The 24,252-nt window shown below is 41.1% G+C and overlaps 2 protein-coding genes across 4 annotated transcripts; one reads left to right on the top strand and one right to left on the bottom strand.

The window, feature by feature from the left end:
• On the bottom strand, positions 1-17,430 carry impact (impact RWD domain protein). Of its 2 annotated transcripts, XM_031868469.1 has the most exons (11): positions 17,266-17,430; positions 15,770-15,898; positions 15,607-15,659; positions 15,438-15,500; positions 15,195-15,280; positions 12,776-12,907; positions 12,581-12,675; positions 10,879-10,952; positions 10,389-10,479; positions 3,838-3,972; positions 1-618 (listed from the first exon to the last, which is right to left on the bottom strand). In XM_031868469.1, exons 1-11 carry the CDS (start codon positions 17,311-17,313, stop codon positions 559-561), a joined length of 966 nt encoding a protein of 321 aa, XP_031724329.1. In that variant the 5' UTR covers positions 17,314-17,430; the 3' UTR covers positions 1-558. The 2 variants fall into 2 exon arrangements, with proteins under 2 accessions (XP_031724329.1, XP_031724330.1); XM_031868470.1 differs by lacking the exon at positions 3,838-3,972.
• Positions 17,431-17,708: 278 nt separating this feature from the next.
• Positions 17,709-24,171, top strand: LOC116394909 (oxysterol-binding protein-related protein 1-like). 2 transcript variants are annotated; one of them, XM_031868298.1, is made up of 10 exons: positions 17,709-18,012; positions 20,734-20,863; positions 20,940-21,025; positions 21,105-21,179; positions 21,382-21,430; positions 21,595-21,680; positions 22,620-22,764; positions 23,640-23,707; positions 23,812-23,856; positions 23,973-24,171. In XM_031868298.1, the coding sequence occupies exons 2-10, from the start codon at positions 20,740-20,742 to the stop codon at positions 24,048-24,050; spliced, it is 756 nt and encodes a 251-aa protein (XP_031724158.1). In that variant the 5' UTR covers positions 17,709-18,012; positions 20,734-20,739; the 3' UTR covers positions 24,051-24,171. The 2 variants fall into 2 exon arrangements, with proteins under 2 accessions (XP_031724158.1, XP_031724157.1); XM_031868297.1 differs by having other exon boundaries at positions 21,319-21,430.
• The last annotated feature ends 81 nt before the right edge of the window (positions 24,172-24,252 follow it).

Here is a 24,252-nt window from a genome sequence, read left to right as displayed (position 1 = left end):
TCAAAATAACTACAAAGAGACTCAAAACAACTACAAAAAGAGGCTAAACAGCTGTCAAGTCTGTGTGTCTTGCTTCTATGTCGGAGAGGTGGTGGGACCTTTTGGACTTGGATCTAATAATTCACCACGGTCACATGACTTCACATGACCACCACTAAGCTAAAGTGGGACTAGTGTTTGCCGTGATAACGTCTAGTCATCTCATTTAACTACTTGTTAGCAGTAGTAGTAAAAGCTTAAATTCACGAGAGAGGTATTCACTGACTCATTTTATGTCGTAGTTAAAATCTCTTAAGCAGGTGTTAACCACAGACCTTATTTCAGGCATGTAACCAAAACCACATTCATAAAACCACATGACTTGAGACGAGGGAACCAGAACTGCAAAAATGCAATGTCGGGGTTTTAGGACTCATTCCTGCAGCACTGAATGCTGTCGTAGTCTTGAATAAATGATTTGCAATTGCAAGAAACCCCTGTTTGTCTCTATTAAGACACATCAGAATCCACTAAAAACAACCTCTTGAGCCAAACGTCTTTTATTTCCTCTTCTGAAATTCACTTTGTCTTCTTGCTTTTTGGCCTTTTGGTCTTCGCTCCAGATTTGGCGGCTTCATCCTGTGAAACGAGAGCAAAGGGTTAAAGAATGAACAGACTCATAATTATCTTACATTAGCGCTCCACTTAATGGTGCCAAAGCTTTTTACATGTTTAGTATTTAAGAGCTGTTTTAAAGCTCATTGCTCAATGTTCCCCCGAACGCCTGCTGAGTGTCCCTGGCTTACCGCAATGTGCAAATTACAATGTACTGATTGGCATTCCCCCAATGTATTCAAACAATTGCATCTATCCAAACATTGCACTCTTAAGTACTCTTATAAATCATCCTCCACTAATTATTGCTCTGACAATCTTGTAGACCTCCCCACATTTTTACAGCCTTGTCTTTACAAAAAGCAAGTCTAATTGATAATTCTGTTTCATACAGCAGAGTGGAAACTTCTCATATGCTCGCTGCTCCTTCATATCTCATATGGTGTCTGCAATGGGGCGGTAAACCAGTCATTCTCCAGCACTTGTCCTCCCAATTACCAGCTAACGGGAAGTAGCGTTGTTACTGTTTTTAATGAGTGACTCACATGCTACAAAAATAACTGGCAGAGACCTTTGAGAAGGTGTGAAACTGGTTCGGCTCTCTATTTTCCTCCTAAATCCAATCAAAGTATTCAGAGATTTTATCTCATTTTGCATTCAAGCAAAATAGTTCTCACTCGCTCCTCCCAGGAGTAATTGTCCCGTTTCCAATTTACACTTTACCTCAAAAATACAAATGAGGCACCTGGACAGAATTTCAGGAACTGACTCAAATAGTTTTGCTTCTTTCTCAGACAATAGGAAGTTTCTGATTTCCATCAACAACATATCTTACAGATTAAATCGGTGTACCTAAAGGATCAAAGTCTGGGTCCCATTTAGTTTTCCAATCTATGCTTCTTGTTGCCAAGAGTCTCGGCAACTTTATTCAAAATCAAAGAGGCATTATTGCCATAAAAGTATCAAGAACAATGTTGCCAAAGCAGCAAAATACAATTTGGACAGTACAGAGTGATATGAGCATTAACATTGATATGTATAAATTATATACATATAGTATTTGTGAGTGTGTGAATGTTTAGGCAGCGAGATTTCATTAATCTAAGTTCATTCAGCTCCCTCTGTAGATATGAACGGCTTATTTTAAGCTAACGAAAGCAAAACGATCGTTAGATTCAGGGGATTATTATACACGATCGAAAACATAGGTATGAACATTATATTCCATTTCTGCAAACAGATCCCTCTTAATTCTACACACTGGTCGTTTACAGCAGTGTTTCCCAGAGGCCGGGTCGGTACCCACCGGTGGGTCGCAGTAGATTCTATTAAGGTCGGCAAATCATTTAGCTGAATTTCTTCCATTGAAACCGCGCTCTCTCTGTACATAACGAAACTGCCCAGACTGAGCTTTATTCCACAATTATCAAACCTGTAACAACAAATAAATCCCAGTATAACATTTGACCCCAGCTTAACCTCTTAACGTCATGTCACTACGTTGTTTATTGACGTTTTAAACATCTTAGGAGCATCGTGGAGCAATTTTCAGGGTGTTTAAAATCCCATCTCCTGGAGATTTTTATCAGGGACTCTTTTTTGACCTGTCAATCAAAGCTTTAGACAAGCTTCAGGCAACTAACACCAAGCAGTTTGTTTTAAAAATCAATTCTAAACTGTTATTGGTTGTTTTTTAAAACCACTCGATGAACTATAATCAGGCTATTCTGCAGAGAAGTCCCTCCGTTCACGGGCAGAGGCCCGTAATTAGCTGTCCACAGGGGGAACCCAGCCTTTGCTGTCGGGGTGGGAATAACATCATGTTCTGAGAGCTGATGGGGTTTTGAAGTTGGATATTTTTTAAGAGTGGGTTTTCGGTACCTTTAATCTATCCGAGGCAGCACCTCAAATGTCAATCACGTTACCAATGGAATAACTTCGATATACACAAAGACGACTTCAAAGCGGACTGGACCCAACTTCAGGCTGGTGAGAGCGAGGAGAGAGTGTTTGATCTCTAGAACATGTGGCCACCAGACACTTCAAATGAAGCCGTATCCCTAATGTGACAGCTGCTGAAGAGTTACTGTGGAAACAGACCCTCTGTGGTTTAATAATGCATCTATGTGTCACTATAACCTGTAGCTATATACTGTCTGAGACTGTCTTCTTTTTTGAACTTCAGACTATGGATTGGTTGTCAAAAGGGGAAAAAAGAAAATCTCTGGGGAACACTAGGGTAAAGGCTTAAAACTTCAAGATACCGGGGCGACTTGATAGCCAAGTGATTAGGGCGCATACCACATGGGCGCATATAAAGACAAAACGCAACCATAGACTGTATATAAAGAAGTGGATGTAGTGACGCCGTATACGTCTCAGGTAGACCTCTCAATCACAGGCTCCGCCCTAAAGCATCCCCTGCGTTATGGTCTGTTTGACTCTAAATGGACCATAATGTACTAAATGAACATCGTGCTGTATTGAAGAAGACTTGAAACTAGAGATTGAGACCATAAACTCATGTTTACAATGTTTACTGAGGTAATAAATCAAGAGAGAAGTAGAGTCATTTTCTCATAGACTTCCATACAATTGGACTTCTTTTTGCAGCCAGAGGAGTCGCCCCCTGCTGGTCAGTAGAGAGAATGCAAGTTTTACCGGAAGTTGCCGCCTGCACAGAACGTGTCAAACTGTGAAAACCACACCCACTGGAGAGGAAAACAATCAGCGCCGCAATATGCAACCAAGCGCTGAAACGCGAACAAAACGTCTGTAGCTAGCTAAAAACATCAGATGTCAGCTTATCAAAGTGTTATTTTACCAACCTATGTCTAACAGGGGTGCAGTTTATAACTAACATGACAATGGTACAAGTTAGCTGTCAGCGAGCTAATGTTAGCAAGCTACTGTTGTTAGCTAAGGCGCTTGCAAACCTAAACCTAACTAAGTTAAGTTTGTAAGACATCATACGAACCATTGTATGAGGAAACGTCAATGCCCTGAGCAGCGAGTCCCCGTTTTGATTCCCGGCTGGACAGACTGTCTGCTGCATGTCATTCCCTGACTCTTTTTAACACATTTTTCCTGTCTCACTATCAAATAAAAGGTATAAAATGCTACAAAAACTACAAGATACAGACGATTCCCAACATCAGAAAAGTGACAGCAACGTCAAATTTGACCAATGATGTGTCAGCGTAAGATGATAGCGATGTTTGAGAGGCCCAGAGAGTGTCTCACCGTGGAGGCAGTGTATCCCTCCTCAACCAGGATGTTTCTAGCACAGTTGTTGATGTGTTTGAAGCGGTCCGGACCCAAAAGGATACCTCCGTACCATCGGGACACGACCACCGCGACATTACGCACGTCCAGAATCTGTGGTGAGACACGAAATGAGTGGGAATTTGAGAAAGCCGGTGAGTGACAAATACAATAAATATGTGACACAACACCCTTCACTGACAACCATTTTCAAGAGGCCAGATATTTCACACTAGATTTGATCCAGTGGTTGATAAATCTTCGTTAAGTGTATCTGACTCAGGCCATCAGCTGTCACTCTAAAGCTGAATATGCGAGGGTATTCTTCTATTTGGCTATCCTCCACAGAGTTACACGAGAAAATGTAATTTCCCTTTCATCTTTGAGTGTCAGTGTCTAGCTCCAGGAAATGTTTAGCTGAGGTTAGCAGCACAAAGACGGGAAGGTTCAAGGTTTGATGTATCATCCATGAAATCATGGAGATTACACCACTCCCATCGTAATCAACCAATGCTGTTTATGAAAGATATAAATACCCACAAAACAACCATAAATGTCAACTGAAACAACATCAACCTAGAATCCACGAAGCAAAAAAAGACCAGTTAATTAAAGGGGCAGTCATAAAAACTCCATCAAAATAATAGTGAAAAAAAACTCTAATTAAAGCTGCTCTATTCAATGTTTTCATATTAAAGGGATAGTTCACATGTTCTGCAGTGTGCGTGTATGAGGTTCTCCTCCACAGTCAGGGTTCTACTACAGTAGATGAGTTGATAGAAACAGACAGGAGAACCAGCACGGGAGCAAAGTGATGTTCTGCTGTGGACGTATGTTAGACTCCTAACAGAATGTCAGTTGAAGTGAAGCTATATTCAGAATGTCTTCACCTCTTTACCTTGCTGTCAGACAGACCTTTCTGAGGGGAACTCAAGCTCTTATCTATGTTGTCGTCAGAGCCACCAGACTCCGGTCAGAAAAACAGTATTTTTACCTTGCAGACCACAGGAGTTGCTGGTCCACCGCTGCCTTGATCGGTTAGTTTGTTTGTGTTGTTGTTTGACTTTGGATGAATCCGAACAAACCTTTTAAAACACTAAAGTGACACAGTAACACAAACACACATTTGTTTGTACTCGCGCTTGGCATCGTAGTGTGAGCCTCCCTGGATGGCGTGCAAGCTCTGAGCATGAACGGAGGCATTTATACTCTCTGCGCTGTTTGTTGCATTATTCTCTGAAACGCCAGAGGGCGTTCGAACAAAATGAAGTGTGAAGAATCAAAAAGACAGCGAGTGTAACTCACAGATATGCTCATAGACTGAAGGTGTAACCGGCAAAAAGCCATAAACCAACCTCCACGATGACGAGGAGGGATCGTGATTATCTGTAAACTCATATCTCATATTCATGGACTACTTTATTGCCGTAGTACAAAACTGTCCAGAAACAAGACGAGTGTTAAATGCATTATAAAGAAACAAAGGTTGAATATCCTGTAAACCATTTGATTTGGCAGCAAATTATTTACTCGGATGAAGATTTTTAAGACCTTAAGAAATTGAAATAGTGCTTTTATCAGTGAACTATTTGTCACGTGACACACACGTGTCCTGTGTGCGCCAAGTTACAAAAATTCAGAGGTGCACAAACAAGCGCTCTTGCGTCCGTTCTTGCGTCCCTTTTTGCGCGATCACCTCATTTTCTGGCGCTCACGCCGGCTTCGCTGAGGCGAGTATTAACTAAGCTTAACCGACGGAGGCAGCGGTAGACCAGCAACTCGCGTGTTCTGTGACGTCAAATGTTTTTGTCGATGGATTCTTGTGGCTTCGAAGGGAGCATAGATGACTACAACGGCTTCAGTTACCCGTCCTAAGGGGCTGTCTGACGGCAAGGTACAGCTGTGAAGATATTCTAAATGTACCGTACACTTAACCTTTAACCTTTCACTACCTTCCTTGGGCTAAGCTTATAACATGGCCTGCCTCCTTCTACCAAACACGCAGAGGAGAAATTGACATTAATATTCTCCTAATAAATAGCAAATAAACAAAGTTACGCCCCAAATTGTCACATAAAGACGAGAATTTGACCCGGCACAGCAACACCCACACAGAAAGTGCAATATCATTGGAGGAGACCACATCTGGCTGCTGACACTATTAATCAGATCCTTTTTTTTCTTTTTATTCATTACGACACACTTCCACATACAGAGGCACAAATCTAAATGAGGAAACGGGAAGAAAGGCTTGTGGAGAGGAATGAGATTAGAGAAGAATAGATGAAGGAGAAAGCACTTCATGTAAATTGCTCAGTATGCTGAGAGTGTGACAAGTGGAAGATGAATCAGTGTGTTGCTCTGAAGGATGGAGCAGGAACTCCAGATACAGTAGGTCAGTCAGCTGCAGGAAGTCTTTTCATCTGCTCGAATCTATACTGTACGTCCACATTAGGTTAAGAGAAGCAGATATGTGCTGCAGTCAAAGAGTAAAATAAATATATATATATATATATATATATATATATTAAATCCCATGTCTTTTCCAAACCACTTTTCCTAGACCTTGATTGAAAACATCATGACGTCAAGGAAATATGTGAAGGAGGTTTGTCAAGGAAAAGAAAATGGCTGTGCTGAGAGAATCTGACGGCATTGACGCTACTTAACTACGCGATGGCGGATGTTACTGACGTGGGTCTGTCGAGGTGCAGTCGAAAGGAATTGTGTGACGGCGTCATCTCCTTTCCTTTGGTAAAGAATGGTCCAGTGACCTTTGCCGAAGGAGACAAGATAGGAACTATTTAAGCACCTCTCCTTAGCATTTTGGAGAATTCGACCAGCTCCTACCATGGCTGCCACGTCATTTCACTCAGTTATGAATGTTACAAAGCAAAAAAAAAAAAAGGAGTATTTGATCACAGACATGGTGTTTTTGGTGACTTGATCGCTCTGGTGCCTCTGGTTCGTTGCTATGGTCTCGTTGCTATGGTCTCTCCCATAATTACTCCCTCTGCAAGTGACAACCTCCTGCAGGGGGAGTAATTATGGGAAACAAGCTAATGCTGAAGTGCCTTCGTCCATCAGGGGGCAATTCCCCTGTTTGCAAAAAGAAGTCTGGTTGTATAGAAGTCTATGAGAAAATGACTCTACTTCTCTCTTGATTTATTACCTCAGTAAACATTGTAAACATGAGTTTATGGTCTCAATCTCTAGTTTCAAGTCTTCTTCAATACAGCATGATGTTCATTTAGTACATTATGGTCCATTTAGAGTCAAACAGACCATAAAGCAGGGGATGCTTTAGGGTGGGGCTACACGGTGATTGACAGGTCTCTAACAGAGCCGTATAAGGCATCTCTATGTCATTCCTTCTCATTTCAAATATAGTCACTTCCATTCACTGGTTGCAAAATACCAAGATGGCGCCAGCCAAAATCCAAGATTCTCGATGGCCGAAAAGTGGAACTCGAGGCTCCAAAACGGCAGTCCACAAACCACTTCCTGTTGTCTATGGTGTGAAGACATGCCAAACATGTTGGGGCTGAGGTCTCACCTGGAAGCATGAAAGACATCTTTAAAAGATGCACACTGCTGGACAAGCATCCATCATTTAATAGAGAGTGCGTCCTTCTAAGTAATTAAGGCAAATTCGGGCCAAAGAGTGCAGAGTGATGCGTTTTTTTTAAGTGCTGTCTTGGAAGGAAACACTGAATTAGTCGAAGACAGCTTGATTCATCTGAATTCTGTGCAGCGGATCACACATTCAGCAAGAATCCAAAGCACTAATTCCCAATAATTTATCCCTCCAACAGGGTCACACTGGCACAGACGACTACCGTCATCTCACAAATGAGTATGAACTTTGACACGAGTCATGGATCTCATCTGGAGGCGCTGTGATGCGACTCAGCACCTTCTGGTAATGAGAATGACAGAACTACTTCAAGTCAACGCCGAGCTCAACAAACCTTTCACTGGCCTTCATTCAATATTACAGCGAGACAAAGCGTGTGGACAATCGCACCTTCCAGTGTGATGTGGGTGTTTGTGTGTATGTGTGCGTATGTGTGCGTGTGTGTGCGTGTGTGTGTGAATCATCGCGCCATCTGACAGCACAAGTGCCTCTTTCAGATGCGGAATGAAAAGATTTAGTGAAATTGCTATCGTGGACTATTTCTCTGGAGAGACACGGAGGGGAACATTTACACATTATGTAAATACGAGTGGTGTTATACGAGAGCCAGTAACTGATGGAGATATTTCTTTCTGAAGAAGATAAGTTATTGTTTGGCTCTGCAATTTTCACATCATGATTTTAACTTCATGAGAGATCATGAAGGTGATGTACGACAATGAAATCAACCCTAACAAGCTAAGAGCAATTCAAGAAATAACCTAAAAATGATGATGTAATCGCTAATTAGTCAACATCAAATGTTACAAACTCATTTCTGGTTGCGTTTTCAAGGGGCTCGATCAATTAGTCAGATTTGTTTGTCGTTTTTCAAACACATTTGCTGAATACAGTTCTCAAATGTGTCAAATTTGCTGCTTTTCTCATTTTTCTAAAAGCATTCCTGTTTTCTTCCAGAAGAGATTTAATTTGCATAACTTGCTTACACACAATATATGCACCTCGTGTTTAGAGAACACGGAGAAAAAACAATCATGAATTTCTCACTTGCATCTCAGGGCTTCCGTAGTTTGAGCTGTTAGTTTACAAGAAATCAATAAACTAATCCATTGTATACTAACAGGAAGTGATGCAATACTTGCACAATCAACCTGTGACTTCTATTAGAGTAGACTTCTTCACTGTTGTGTACCTGTGTCGCTGCAGCTGTTTTCAACACTGTCAGCTGATTGTCATTCACAGATGCTGCGTCCGAAATTTAAAACTGCACTACAAACTCAATATGTGCATCGTTCAGCATACTCTCGTGTGAATAAAAATACAATTTGTTTCAGGTTTCAGACTTTTTTGCATACTAAATAGCACATTAGCGTTGGATGCAACCATTAACTGCAACAGGAAATGAACTGGGACACAGCACCGTCTTTAATAAAAAGGACTCGGTCCAGGCTGCTTTTCCTCAGGAAGCTTTTGATGTTATATCAGGTGACTCCGGCACCTTGTTTTATCAAAGCGTGTTAGCAAGCCTCCCACTTTATTTATTTCTATTTTATATTAAAATGATAAGGAAGGCAGAATCCATTACTGGCTTGGCCCCTGACTCGTTAGAAATGATCATGGAGCACAGATAAGGGAGGGAAGCTCAAGAGTAATATGCTAATTGTTCAGTATTTTTAGCGACAGGCTTGTTAAGCTCAGGTGCTCTTCAGAGAGATTCAGGAAGTCATCTGTGCCTGCTGCGGTGAAGCTTTTTTTGTTGCCGACTGTCACCGTTCTCTCACATTTGCCATCATCATTGAACATTAATTTAAAAATCAATACTCATTGCAGCCCTGCAACCAACATGTGTTGTTTTATCCATTTTGTTTTTTACCCAACATGTTTCCTGGACCACATCTCCCCTCACCTCTTAGATTTAGGCCACGATAGCACACAATGTTCCCATGTGAACTGACAAAGAGGCCTCTCAGCCTTACAGGTGGTGAAATAGTAATCATCAACATTGACGGAGAAGTAACCTGCTGTCACATCACCTGGAATGAGTAACAGTAATATCTTTTTTAAATATCTGTAAAAATATCACTTTTTTGTGATGTAAAATGTACAATTAGCATGAGCATAGTATACCGTCTGTGTTTTCCGTACACAATATATAGTTTAATATCACATACATATACTGTGTTGGCTTTAAAGCTCACGTCAGACTAGTAGAGAACTACCACAGAACAGAGAAGTGATTTCTCAGAATGTGTGGAACACCTGCTTACTCGTAACAATTTAAGAGCCACAGTAGATGCCAAATAGTGCTGGTGGTGAAAATGAACAAGGCGGCTGAGAACAGATGCCAACTCAGCCGGCAGAAGGCAAAAGACAGTTGGATGAAGCTGGCAAATTTAACAATGTGTTTGGAACATTAATTTTGGGCAAAAGTTTTATGTGTGCTGCACTGACTCGCTCATCAGATCTTTTTCCCTTTTAGACAAATGCAACATGCATTTAAAGTTACTGTGAGGAGCTTTTATCTGGTCCTGAACCAGTCTCAGTGTAGTCCTGATCCTCTATCAGACTTTAATCGCATGCCTTCCCTGATTTCAAATGATTTTAGTTTTTATTCAGTTTCAGAGGTTTTAGTATTTCATTACGTATGTTGCTCTTTTATTACTTTTATTTTGATATTGCTGTTTTTTTTGTATTTGTTTTTATGTGAAGCACTTTGTAACTGTTTTTGAAAGGTGTTATATGAACAAAGATATTATTATTATATCATTTTTACATCTCTTCTCCACAGGGACCGCCAAAATCAACACTGGAGTTCCTCGCAGTAGCTTTAAGTACGCAGCTGAAAAGAATGATCTGTTGTGCGGCGTCAATATTTAGTTAATGAAATGAGAACCTGCAGTAAGTGGAGCAGCCTCCCCCCCGCGGCTGTCTCTCCGTCGTCCTCACAGTCCTGCAGGAAGCTGTTCTTATCCTCGCAGTAAATCCTACAAAACAGACAGAATCGTAACAGCTTGAGACGTTTTGGTAAGAGAGTGATGCCGTGACACACCGGCAGCAACTTTAAATGTCAGCGGTAATGACCGCCCAGTCGGTGAATGAGCGGCTCCACATCGACCTCATTAGATCATACTGACGAAAAAATACAGGCAGACACACGGGACATATACGCACACGTCTATTCATATAACCCACTGTGCCATCAGCCTTCTCTTTTTGTTGAACTTTGAGCAGCGATGTGCCCTTTAGAGAAGACGTACAGGCCTCCACTCGTCACGTGTTCTGTACCGACACACTGGAGCAGTGACCTGAGAGTGTTAGCACGGTGTGCATAGTGAGATAATGACAGACCTCGGGTCGTATACAGTATACGTGACATTACTGACCTGTATGCATAAATATTATGAGTGGCACTGGCAATCTTCTTGTTCTCATACAGCTTCCCCAGGAGCATTTTAACCTGCAACACACAACGGGAGGTACACCGTGACGTCATTCCTCGCTTCACATGCCTTTTACATCCACTTGAGGATTCTTTATTTTTTCATCTCTACCTCAGCACAGTGTTAAATATAAAGTGCTTTCATGCTGAACCCCGAGTGGCCGTGTGATGTGAGCAAGGAGTCAATTTAAAAACCAAGTCACTTTGAAAAGTGATGCAGACGACAACTTGTGACGTCAACATGCCGTCTGACGCTGCTGACTAGTGAACAAAACCATATATGGTATATCATATATGGTTTTGTTGTCTATAGACAACAGTCTGGACGACCCCTCTGGTGCAACATGATGACTTTTTGAGAGCAAACCTCCTGCATCTTGTGCAATAATTGCATTTAATGTGGTGCAAAATACATTGTATTCATTTCTTTTACATGTGTTGTCGGCTGTGAATGTTTGTTTGCTGAAGTCGTTTTGTTATAGTAGCGTCTTTTTAATTGCACCGATCAGAAGTAGCGCTCCTGATTTTGTATTCTGTACAACAACAACAACAAAACCTTTCTATTCTATTTCATACTGAATGTAACTGCGCCAAAGAATGTGGACGTGTGTTTCCAACTTCAGGAAAAGTATAGCGGGCCGTGTGAACCGTTCTGGGACGAGACTTTTTACTTGTATTTACTTTAGCTAGCAGTAGCTACAGAAAGGTAAGACACAACACTGGAAATTAAAAATAGAAGGCATTTACGGGCCACACAAGGTCTATTTCCTAGACACCGCCCCCCTCACCTTTCAGCCAATCGCATAGCTCCTTTCTTAAGATCGTGAGATGAGATCCTCTGTAGCTTTAGAGCAACAACAAAACCAGAGTAATCTAATTCAATTAAAGTCAGCATCAACATCATCATGACATCACAAAATCAAGTGTAACATAAAAATAGATTGATTAGGTTTATAAAAAAATAAAGACAGCGGGACTGTATTATTTTATTAACTATAATGTAAATGATTGCAAAAGTTACTGTAAACTGCATAACTAGTTAACTCTTTGCAGTTGTGAGTTTCAATGTCAATTTATTTGTTTTACTTGTGTATGCACAAAGGCAAAAAAATGAATTAATTATTTAAATAATTTAAAGTTTTATTTATCATTTTACACAATTTATGAATGTGTTTATTTATTTTACAATGCCTGATTTAATTATTGAATATTGAACTCTCTGGGCCTCCATACAGTAACAAATTAATAAAGCTGCTCGGGATAAAAAGCCTCAAAAGTGAGCAAGTCTCCACTTTTCTCTCTTTTTCTCAGTTATATCTTTGGTTGAACAGAACGCTTCGTGTATGTAAATGCTGTGCAGGTCACAGTCTATTCAGTGCATCTGTTCTCTGGAGGACGGCTGCGTCAGTAAATATTTTTGTCTAATAGCACTCCAGAGCAGGTGGAAGCTTTCAGTACGAGCCGGTACGTTCCCACAGAGCCACAGAGGGAGATGAGCGTGCAGCAGATGATGTTTGACTTTGTGAAATCGCTGCGTGAATAAGCACATTTATCTCAAAGATCTCCATGAAGTCATTGCTACTGGAACTCAGACGAGCTGCCGTTAGCCATTTGTCTTCATGGTTTGACATTTATGTATTTTGTACCTGTCTGGGAGTCACCACAGGTGCTAAGTGAGGCTGGAAGGTGCTGCGTCGGTCTGTGATGGTGTTTCCATGTTTTATGGGAGGAGCCTCTTCATCTACGGGACAAGATGTTACAAACCAGAGAGATGCGTTTTACAATAAGCTGTGTTTCATGTTTAACGCAACTAAAGTGTGTCAAACTGTAGCGGACGGTACCGTTTGCATGATCCATGAAAAGATGTACATTTTCTGTGTTGAGCTTGAGAGTCCTGAAGTCTGGTACGTCTTCATCATCTTCATCGTCCACTTCCTCTTCAGCCGTCATGTTCACCTTCTCTGAAGGATCCACTGCAGCCGGTCATGTAAGAAACATGAACTCTTGTTGAGGTGAGACACTTTACTTTGTTAGTCTTCTTTCAGACTAGAGGAGAGAAAACATCCTAAATACACATTCAGCTGTTTATTTTACTACGTTGTCTATTGTCTGTTCTGGTGATGTATGTAAATTAGCACATATTTAATTACAAAACAATGAACCTTGTTTGCATATTTAAAGGAACATTTCTTCACCTGTAGTGTGTGTCCTTTAGAGAAAGGCCTGTTTGTTTCCTTCGTCCTAAACCTCAGGCCTGAAGGTCTTCACTGAGTCGTCTACAAACAAGGACGCTTGTCATTAAAATGACACCTACTGAGCAACTTATTACCAAATTAAATTACCATTACGTGACCTTAACATTGACACCAAAATGGCTTCATGACCTATGACACCACGACAAACTATTCATAATGGATGACACTAATTACTAGAAGAAAGGATTAGAGCCCGAGCAAGGATTACGCAAATTTGAACACTGCGCCCCGAGTCCAAAATCCCACGAAATATGTTTGTCCGTCCCTCAATACCTTCCAACTTCCACCGCCTTTCACCCCAAAGCCCAATGGTTCCTACTGAAGATAAGAAGAGAATATATAGTTTCATTGAAAAAGGGGAAAGTGTGATTACTGAATTAGTTTGGGATCATTTTCAGCCATGGGTTGTTTTACATTTGGTGCTCTAAAGTAGAGTCACTTTCATTGTTTTATTTTCTCACTAGAATCTCTCTGAATGTTCCTCAGAGCAGATCTGAGTTGATAAAATGTTGATACAATCACATTTGCTGTCTTAAATTGATTTAATTATAAGTCTTTTGATGTGGATTTGATGATACAAAGTATAGAACATCACCAGACTAATTCCTTAATGTTCTACATGAGAAGAAGGTTGATCCATGATCAAAGTTGAACTGGTTTAAAAGCGACAATGTAAAGTTGAGTAACACCTGTAGTGTTTATTCTACGCGTGCATATACACACATAGAAACTATCATAACCATCTATCTACACAGTATAATCTATGAAAAGTAAGGCGTGACTTCATATTTAGGTGAACAAACAAACCTTTGGTCTCTCTGATGTTTTTCATCCCTTTCTGGTCTCCTTCAAACCCAACTTCATTATCATCATTATATGTCCTGTTATGTTTGCTCCCTTTTCATTTCCTTTTCTATGTAATGTGCATTTCTAGCTTTATCAACCCCCCCCCCACACTCTCTCTCAACCACGTCCGTCCCATCTGAATGGCAATAAGGTGTCAATCTGGCTCCTCTGAGTGCTGTGGCCGGTTATACTTATTACCACATCAATCGCAGAGAGAGGACAATTCAAACCAGCCAATAACAGTGAGGGCAGTTACTTTTCAGGCTTGTTGCTCAAAAGAGAGCAGAGTCGGCCTGGATAATGGATACCGCCGGGACTCGGCCGCAGATAACCGAGACGGATCAGACTCCCCGAGAAAACACTGATGCACGGTGACACTTGTAGAGAAATGTAATTTGGGTATCTTTTACTCTTTTTACACTTGAAAGGATTCTGCCAAGGTAAGCCATTACATAGATATTGATCATAATTCAATGCAGTCACTCAAAGTCAGACCCAGCGGGTTTTCTTTCTTTAATGCACCCGACCGGCCTTTGTGCTCATCTTATCACATCTTTAGACCACATCAGATGGCGGTGGTACTAATGGAGGAACATCTCAGCAGAGGTAAGATGGAAGACACATTTAGAGACACGGGTAGGGAAGTAGATTATTCCTGATACGACTATCTCCTTATAACAAACGATCTAATAATTTAGCTGCTGATAAACAGTGGGCTTTATCAGAGCCAAGCTGTTAACATGTGTGGATGTTATCATTTACTTCACGTCTCAATCCCACGGCGTCAAATACAGACACTTTGTCCCGCCCCTTTAGCGCCTGAGAGACACACGACGGGCTTCCATGTAACCACAATGTAAACCCATTCCACGTCTTCAGTAGACGCTCAGAGAAAATGCTCCTGGAATGTGATGACGTAGTATATTGACGGGTGAAATTGGGTGGATGGGTCATACAAACACAGGACTTTAAAATAAGTCAACACAAAGGGTCCTGTGTGTCCTGCGGGAATGAGAACAGGTTGATACCAGGCAGCAACCTCCGGTTCTGCTGAGTAAAGCCGATGCGATGAATGTCGGCCAAGTGTGAGTTCAAGTCATCACAAACTGCCTGAGTAAGAGTGTCCCTCAAGCGATGAATTTCATTTGTCACACCTCACCTGTTCCTGAGCTCCGGGATTTCTCCACGAGGAATTCTCGAATTCTTTCCACCCACAGGTACAGGATGCTCTCCCCCACATGCTCCCTGTCGAAAAATGAAATGAATGATGAGGGCGGATTATTTCCGAGAGACACAGACCAGAGAAATTAATTGTACGGTAGAAACAATCACGTGAAGCTTTCTGTTGTTGTGGTTAATACCACCACTGCGGTTCCTGGTGGATAAGTCAGAGAGCACTCACACGTAGAGGTCTTCCAGGCTGCTGGCCAATTTGGCCCTCTCAGGGCCTCGCAGCCACGCTGCACTAGAAAAGACGAGAGCAAACAGAGGGTTATCAAGTAGGAGGACGAGTGGGATGTTCTATCAATTCAGCAGATCTGTGCGGAGATTACAAAGGCAAATACACTCACTTCATCTGGTAGATGGGCGGAGCGGCGCTCGGATAATCAGGTGGGAGAATTATCTGATCAATAACAGAGAACATTTTTAAAAAAGTAATAAACTGGATTTCAAACAAATACCAATGCCAGAAACTTTTGATTAATAAATATATATGATTATTTTTCTCTCTACCTGCAAACATGCTGTCAGTTTTGACTCCTCCAAGTCATCGGATATTTTGATGCAAAATATTCTGGACGCTTCATCTATGACGCACCACTCGTCTCCATAGATGGAAGACAGAGCCTCGACCTCTTCCATCTAAACCAGAGGAAGCAATAACAAAGCAAAAACATCCATCATAGGCGTCGACGTGAAGTGATCCATGAAGACTTTTTGATTAGTGATGTGCGGAAGGCGAAAATGTATCATTTAAATCCAACTGCAACCTGACACATCAAAAGCACACAGTTGTCCACTGGAGGGAAGGGAGGCACGGGAGAACCAGGACTGAGCGGGGACAGACTGTCAGACCCCGCTGCAGTAAAGTGAGAGGTTTCCTAAAGGGACTCTGATGCTCAGAAACACTACCACTTCCATCCACAGGGACCGCCAGAACCAACACACAATTAAAGTTCCTCTAGTAGCTTTAAACTAGAACTAACCTCAGTTTAGTCACAGACAGAAACATTTGACTTTGCGGAAAGAATAAATATCTGGTGATGTTTGCAAAACCCAGACGGTCATTTAAAGCAATATTTCAACTTTTTGGGGAAATATGCTGAGACGCTATGTTGCTCTCATGTCTGTACAGTACACATGTAGTTGCAGCATTGCTTTAAGTAAGATATTTTTTTAAGTTAAGTGAAAAATGAACATTGAATCTATGCAAGAACACACAAAAAGTTGTATAATCATTTTTACTATATTTAAAGCAAACAATGACCACTTAGAGTAACTTACATCACATTCAAATGCATTATAACAGTGACTATTATGCATTATAAAAATACTATAATGTATTACAACTATAGAAACTATACTACGATCCTTACAGTGAGTGACCGGCACTTATGATACTTGACCTCATAAGTCACAATAAAATGCTTTATGTGTTATGGTTATTGTTATAAAGCATTATGAATGTTCATTACTATAATTAAACAGTTATATAATCAGATTATAACACATTGTAAGTATGTGTATAATGCAGTATAGACACAAAATGTCCCAAGTTGCACCGTCAAATAACCCTCCTTGTTTCACAAATATAACTAATACATACACAAACACACACACACACACACACGAACACAGACACACAACGCACTGTGCTGATGTGTGGAGTCTGTGTGAACCGTGCAGCACCTGCTGGGCTTCAGACATCACCTGTATATTGTGTTAATGAAGCCAGACACCTTGGGGCCAACCTGCAGACTGTGTGTGTGCGTGCGTGTGTGTGTTGTTTCAGATGTGAAAGCGTGAACGGATTTATTCTCAGTGCTATTTGATCTAATTTAAAACCGCCTGCTGCTGGACCTCTGGTTCACCTGCCACACAGGTACTGTTTGGCGCATACGCTCTCTGCAGGCCACTTTCAAATACTACACACAAAACAAGACTTTGAACGCAACTTGCCAAGTTGTCCTAACTCCAACAGCGAGGCTGTAAAAGCAAACCCATCTTACTTGATCCTGAAGATCTCCTTCATTCTCCTCATTTATGAAGTCGGCCATTAGTTCAGCTAAATGTCAGCTATCAGAAATATGAAACTAAGTCAGTCAATAAACAGTTTACTTTAAATCTAAGGCACATGAAGTACATGTTGACGTCCAGCCTGCATGCATGATGTGTGGAAGGCTAAAGAGCTTCCAGGGCGAAGGGTCCCTCTCAACAAAGTAATAGCATTACGACAAAGACAAAGCAAAGGACAAAGCGTTTCTAACGACGCATTTGGTCTATAAATCCATAACTGTTAATTACTCATAATGTGTAAAAGAAAGCGCGACTTGTACGTCGCTGGAAGTTTCGTTCTGCGTTTGAAATAGCGGGCGGAGCTTTTATTTTGAAAGGCGCGAACTACTTTCCCAGGTCAGTTCCGCTTTGCGCAGATCAGCTGATGTCCGTGTAAACAGAGAAACAGGCGCGTGTGTGTGCGTGTGTCAGAGACAGACGGCTGTATTTCGCCATCGGTCACCTCAGCGTGATTTTCAAAGACGTTAATCGGGGGGTGATTGAGTGACAGCGTGATGTTTGACGTGACAGCGTGATGCGGAACGTGACAGCGTGATGTGCCTGCGGCTCGTGCTGCAGTAGGGCAGCAGGAAGCGGCTCAAGAGGGGCTTAAAACATCACATGCAGCTCCGCAGAGGGGCCTGTGTGAGAGCGTGAACTGCTCTGGATTGTGACTTCTCAGGACTGGAACAGTGGAAGCAGTAAGTGTCCTGTTTGCTGATTAGCTGCTGATGTGTTAGCTTTCTTTCAAACAAAATATTTATTGAATTTAAGAATAAAACAAAATTAATAAAACAAACAGTAGTAAGAGAAACCTTACAACTCCAATCAACATGTAGCTTACTGGAGGTAACAGCTGGTGCAAAGTAACTACCTCTAAGTAGCATGTATGTACTCCAGTACTCTGGCTGTGGCAATTTATTGATATCAATATTCAATCAATATATGAGACTAGATATCGTCTTAGATTCTGGATATGTGTGTTGTCTTGGCTTTGGTATCTGATGCCAGTGTTTGATCAATAAGCTGTCTGTGTGTGTGTGTGTGTGTGTGTGTGTGTGTGTGTGTGTGTGTGTGTGTGTGAATGACTGTGATCATTATATTATGTGTGAGGCAACATCAGGCTTGACATTGGTTCATTAACTTTGTAAAACAAAATGCAATAAATATATCCATAGATACAAATTTAGTGAATTTTGATTTCTTATTAAAATAATAAATTGTACACCAGCAACTTGGTAAAAGGAATTATAATTAAAGTGTGAACCTTTTTAAATGCAGCAACAAATTGGTCAAAACATAAACAGGAATATTCGAGTATATAATGTGTATAGTATACAAACATAGAAGCTGTTAGAGTATCGGCCCGATATCCGATCCGGTGCATCCCTATTTCAAATTCTGCGTTTCAGTGAAGTTTTACAATTTTCTGAACTTACCAGACTGTTCTAGCGGTTCTATTATTTACTTTTACCCACTAAGTGATCATATCCACATTACTGATTATTACTTATCATAAATAAATATGTAAATATTTTGTAAAAGCACCAAAAGTTAACCCAACAATATCGTCTCAATATCAATATCGAGATAATCTGCAAAGATATTGTGATATTTTCCATATCGCCCAGCCCTATCAAGTACTTTGGTATGATTTTGAGGTACTTGTACTTCACTTGAGTATTTCCATTTCCTGCTGCTTTATGCTTCTTTCTACTCCACTAAATCTCAGTTTATGTGATTCCTTTAATTACTGGTTACATCGTAGATTCAGATTCATAATTCTAAATATATTTTCCAAACCGACGACTCTACATTATGAAGTATTGTTATGTAACATACATTTGTCTGAAACGGGGCATTCTTCAAATCTGTAGAGGATCTGGTTGCCCTCACACATCTTGAAAATATCAACACCTACATCAGAATGATGTTTGTTGATTCCCCCCCCAAGCTCTTTTTAAAGTGACTCTTCAAATCTCCAGCGTTCGGCCTGGAGTCGTCGTCTCGGGTTGTATTTCTTACAAGTCATCATCCGTCATTGTTTAGGACACGTGAGGAAGAAAAGTCAAGGGGGAAAGCAACTGTCAGAATGATGACAGAAGGTGGCAGTCACCGGACCAGCTTTACAGGAAGGAAACAAGTCATCCCTTTCCCCTTTACACAGTCCAAGTGCACATGACGTTCTGTATTTGCGGTAAAACTCTGGTAAGCAGAGAGGAGGGAAAGAAACAGAACGTTTGCTTTATGTAACGTTATGGAATGTCACATGGCTATGCCGAAGAATTAATGAAGCACGTCAACAGCAGGTGACAAAATCAAACGAAGAAAGCCCCGACTGGCACTCAAACAGGTTTACCTGGGATTGAAAAGCATGTGACTAACTGTTACTCAGCCCATCTGTCTGCTTAACACGACGATCAATGGGAAACACCTGTAAACTGTGATTACACCACATTATGATCAGGATACATTTAGAGCTTAATATTCAAAATCCTGATTTAATTTGTATTTTCACTCATTTATTGTGATTTTTAATATAATCTCTCAATTTACTCTCAGTCTTTGGAATTAAACAAGTGGGGCCAACTAAGCTAAATAAGTGTTGTAATTTGTCCCAAATTGACCTTCACAAATCTAGAAAGTTTATAGCAATTAATTCAACATCCATTGATGCTAAAAATGTAACGACGCTGGCAGCGAAACGTTTTGTGGAGCTTTGACAGCCACAACCAGCTGTGCATTGAGAAAGGAGAGAAGAAGAAAAAGTGGGCGTTCTTGTGTCCCACGAGCCAATCAGAGCAGTGGGCGTTTCCCAGTGCTTGTCACCGCTGCGATCAGTCTTTACTCATTTATTTCTTGAATTTTCTTCACATTTGGCACAAACATCCACTTGGACTCGAGGATGAAGTGATCCTGAAAGCGCCCTGTGACCTCACAAAACATCTTTCGGCCATAACTCAAGAATTCATGGGATAATTATGACAATTTCACACAAATGTATATTAGATGATGATATTAAAATGATGGCATTTGGAACAGACGTGCGTGTAAACTGCAACTTGACTGGTTGACGGAGGCGAACAACAGCGAGGCGGTTGTTCTAGTTTTAATCTATCTCTTGTGAGTTCCTTAACTTTATGAAAGTGGCACATTTAAACACTTAAACTAGGATTCAAAGTTTTCTTACCCAGAACTCAAATGTTCCCGAGAAAAACCTTCAGGCTCATAATCCGCTTTCTTGCCATTTAGCTCTAAGTGATTCGTAATAAGCATGAACTTCCTATAGCTTCTAGGTTTTCTTTTCAGGGACTCTGTGCACGTGTCCTTCTGAAAGCCTCTTTTTGATTACAGTCGAGTCACAGAAATGAAAAGCATCTCTTTTTTTTTTTTTTCTCCTTCTCTCTGCGTTTCCTCCGCAGGGGTCCATGGAGGCGCTGGAGCCGGAGGAGCAGTTCCTGCAATTCGCCCGGAACGGAGATCTGCGGGGGATTCAGAGGCTCCTCATGTCTACGATCAGAGAGGAGACGCACATCAACATCAACTGCAGAGGTACACGAGTAACACTTTTCAGTAAACACTATCATAGTGTGTGTGTGGTGTAACACAGTGTGTACTGTTGTCTAAGGTAAGAGGAAGTCTAATCTTGGATGGACGCCTCTTCACTTGGCCTGTTACTTTGGACACAAAGATGTGGTGGAGGAATTACTGAAGGTAGGGTTTCTTTACACACAAACAACAACAAAACATTTTAACTAAAAGGCTAACGTGTGTGTTGTAACCCCGCATACAGGCAGGTGCAGATGTTAACTTGCCCAATAATGTCGGCGATTCTCCGCTGCACAAAGCTGCCTTCACAGGACGAAAGGTACCTCAACGCCACTCAGATTCTAAGTCTCTTTCTACTCTTCTTGTCTCTTTGTTGATAGTGTGGTTGTGTGCATGCATTTATTCATCCAGTCAATCAATCAATCAATCAATGAAACAATCAATCACGTATTGATCAGGAGGTTGTCATGCTGCTGCTGCACTATGATGCATGTGCTACTGTCATCAATGGGACAGCACAGATTCCCAAAGATGTCACTCAAAATGCAGAGATCAGAGGCATGTTGGAAGGTGAGAGAGAGAGACGCCGTCCTCTAAATTCATGGAAACATAAATGTATCAATCTCCACGTTTGATGTTTTGATATTCAGCCATACAAGTTGTTTATATGATGTATGGATTCTAAAATCGTCCCACTCGTTCTCTTCCACATCCCATCATTTTACTGACACAAGCGGCCGAGAGAACGGAGGAGAGGAAACTGGAGGAGGAGCTCCTGGAAGCTGCACGAGAAGGAGACCTTTCGACTTTAACTCAGCTGGTTAGTGCAACTCAGGTTCTGAAAAGTGAATCCGATGCTGGTGTGTTAAAGCTGCATTCTCTCTACTGGCCATCAGGGGGCGACTCCTCTGGTTGTATAGAAGTCTATGAGAAAATGACTCTACTTCTCTCTTGATTTATTACCTCAGTAAACATTGTAAACATGAGTTTATGGTCTCAATCTCTAGTTTCAAGTCTTCTTCAATACAGCATGATGTTCATTTAGTACATTATGGTCCATTTAGAGTCACACAGACCATAAAGCAGGGGATGCTTTAGGGCGGGGCTACACAGTGATTGACAGGTGTCTACATGGCGTCCATGTTTTCGTCCTAGAATTTTAACCCTTTCACAGTGTGTTTTCACTTCATGGAAGTTAATTGTAACATTTTGGTTGCATAATAATGTCTCATTCATACCGCCCTCTTGTGTCACTTCTGGTTGCAAAAAAACAATATGGCGACGACCAGAAACCAAGATGGCTACAGCCAAAATGACAAACTCTAATCCTAACCCTTCTTATATACAGTCTATATACAGGTTTTTATTATTATTATTATTATTATTATTATCATTATTATTATTATGCCACTGTCACTGTGAGCATGTTAGCATGCTCACAGTGACTAGTATAAAGACTAGCACGCAGTCGACTACACCCTTTAAATCTCAGTGACTGCAGCACATTGTCCATGAAAACCTCATTAGGAAACTGCTCTAAAGAAAAAATAAATATATGTATTTACAATATGTGCCAAAAGAAATGCACACAAATGGATACTGGCAGAAAAGTTTTGAGCAGCCTTAACTCTTTCCAGCTCTTGGAGACGGAGTAAGAAATCCCAGTCGTGCTTCAGCTCTGAGCGGCTCAATAACGACCTGCGTGACATTTGGCATCAGGCGATCCATCTGTTTTTTTTGTCCTGTGTGTTCGCTGCAGCTCAGCAGGAAGAAGACCCCAGATATCAACTGCACAGACCTGCTGGGAAACACTCCGCTGCACTCTGCGGCCTATCGAGGCCAGAAGCAGTGCGCCCTGAAGCTGCTCAAGAGTGGAGCCAGCCCCAACGTCGAGAACAAGAAAGGTTATTAGCTAGAGATGATCATGAGTCACTCCTGTGTTTAAAGGAAACACTGTCTTTATTCTGCCCACGGAAAGACCAAAACCAACAATGGATAGATCCTGCTAACAATGATTCCTATGTAGTTTATTCCTCTGTGCCACCGAGCCACAAACACGTCAATTAACCTCACTGTTGGCTGCAATGTGCTGGAGGGTCAGAGCAGCAGGATGCACATTGATGATTTTAATCTTTGTCAATTGTCAATTGTCAGAAAAATATATTTAAAAGAAATTTGTTATTAAGATATCGTCCAAGAAACTTACCTGGATGATCACTTACATTGAGACAATTGTTTGTTTTTTTTAATACACGTTTTCTGAAATGTTATGTTAAAATATCCAAATTAGGCATTTTCTTATTAAATATGTGCTAATTTTCATACATTTCCAAAACAGAAATCTAAACATTCTTGTTTCACTTTGTTGACATATTGGAGTCAAAGGTTTTTACATTCATGATATCGCTTTATATCTCTCCATGAAATACTGTCAACAGACATAAAATAATCCTTGTTCTCCATGTTTTATTAATAAATGATGTATAAATGAGTGTGTGAACAAACCCCTCTGTGTGAACCTTCAGCACACAGAGAGGAATGAAAGAGTAAAGTTTGGTGAATGTAAGAGCTGCTGAAGTGGAGATTTATCATCAGAGTCTGAGAACAAACTCATTTAGAGGAAACGTCCTTTAAAGAGACGTTTAGTTCCATTACAGACATTTAGAGACTCTACAGGTGAATTACCTAGATTTGTCTTTAAATAACCCTTAAATTTCAATGTGTTTGTGTGTTCTTTTGTACTAAAGCCCCACTTGTCTTGTTCGTCCACAACTCACAGGCCAGACAGCGTTCGACCTCGCTAGTGATTCAGCAATGAAGCTGGTCCTTGAAGGCAACGCTCATCGGGTGAGTGCTCCGTCGACGGTCGGGCTTTCTGATGTTGCTTTGATTTGTTGTCTGATTTTGTTTTGTTGTACATCCCTCGTGTTTCTCATCTGTGCTCCTTGCAGGGTATGACCCGGCATGTCAAGAAGTGCGAGGGACTCCTCTGGAAGGTGCGATATGCTGCTGTGCTCTCTCTCTCAGCCGCCATAGAAATCAGTAAAGACTGAACAATGATAGAAAATCACCGATATTCAGACTGCTGATTCTTCTCTTGTGCGTCCCGCAGAGCTCCAGATTTTTTGGCTGGCGCTCCTACTGGGTCGTCCTCCAAGACGGGGTTTTATCCTGGTACTCAAAGCAGTAGGTGGCAACTCTCACCTTGCCTGTGCTCCTTGAATCACATGAAAACATGTCAGCAACAGATAAATGGAAGTACTGCACACTTTTGATTAGAGAGGCGCTGGAAGTGACAGAATCCTTTCTATTTTTTAACTGGTATATCTGTCTTCTGTACCACCATTAGAAATGTGTCAGGACCTCACCTCTCCTCTCTCTCTCTCTCTCTC

Source organism: Anarrhichthys ocellatus, unplaced genomic scaffold (assembly GCF_004355925.1).
Source record: "Anarrhichthys ocellatus isolate YVR2014 unplaced genomic scaffold, GSC_Weel_1.0 scaffold42, whole genome shotgun sequence".
In the NCBI taxonomy this organism is placed as follows: Eukaryota; Metazoa; Chordata; class Actinopteri; order Perciformes; family Anarhichadidae; genus Anarrhichthys; species Anarrhichthys ocellatus.
The sequence above is the reverse complement of the archived record's forward strand: the minus strand, read 5'-3'. Positions and strand labels throughout refer to the sequence as shown.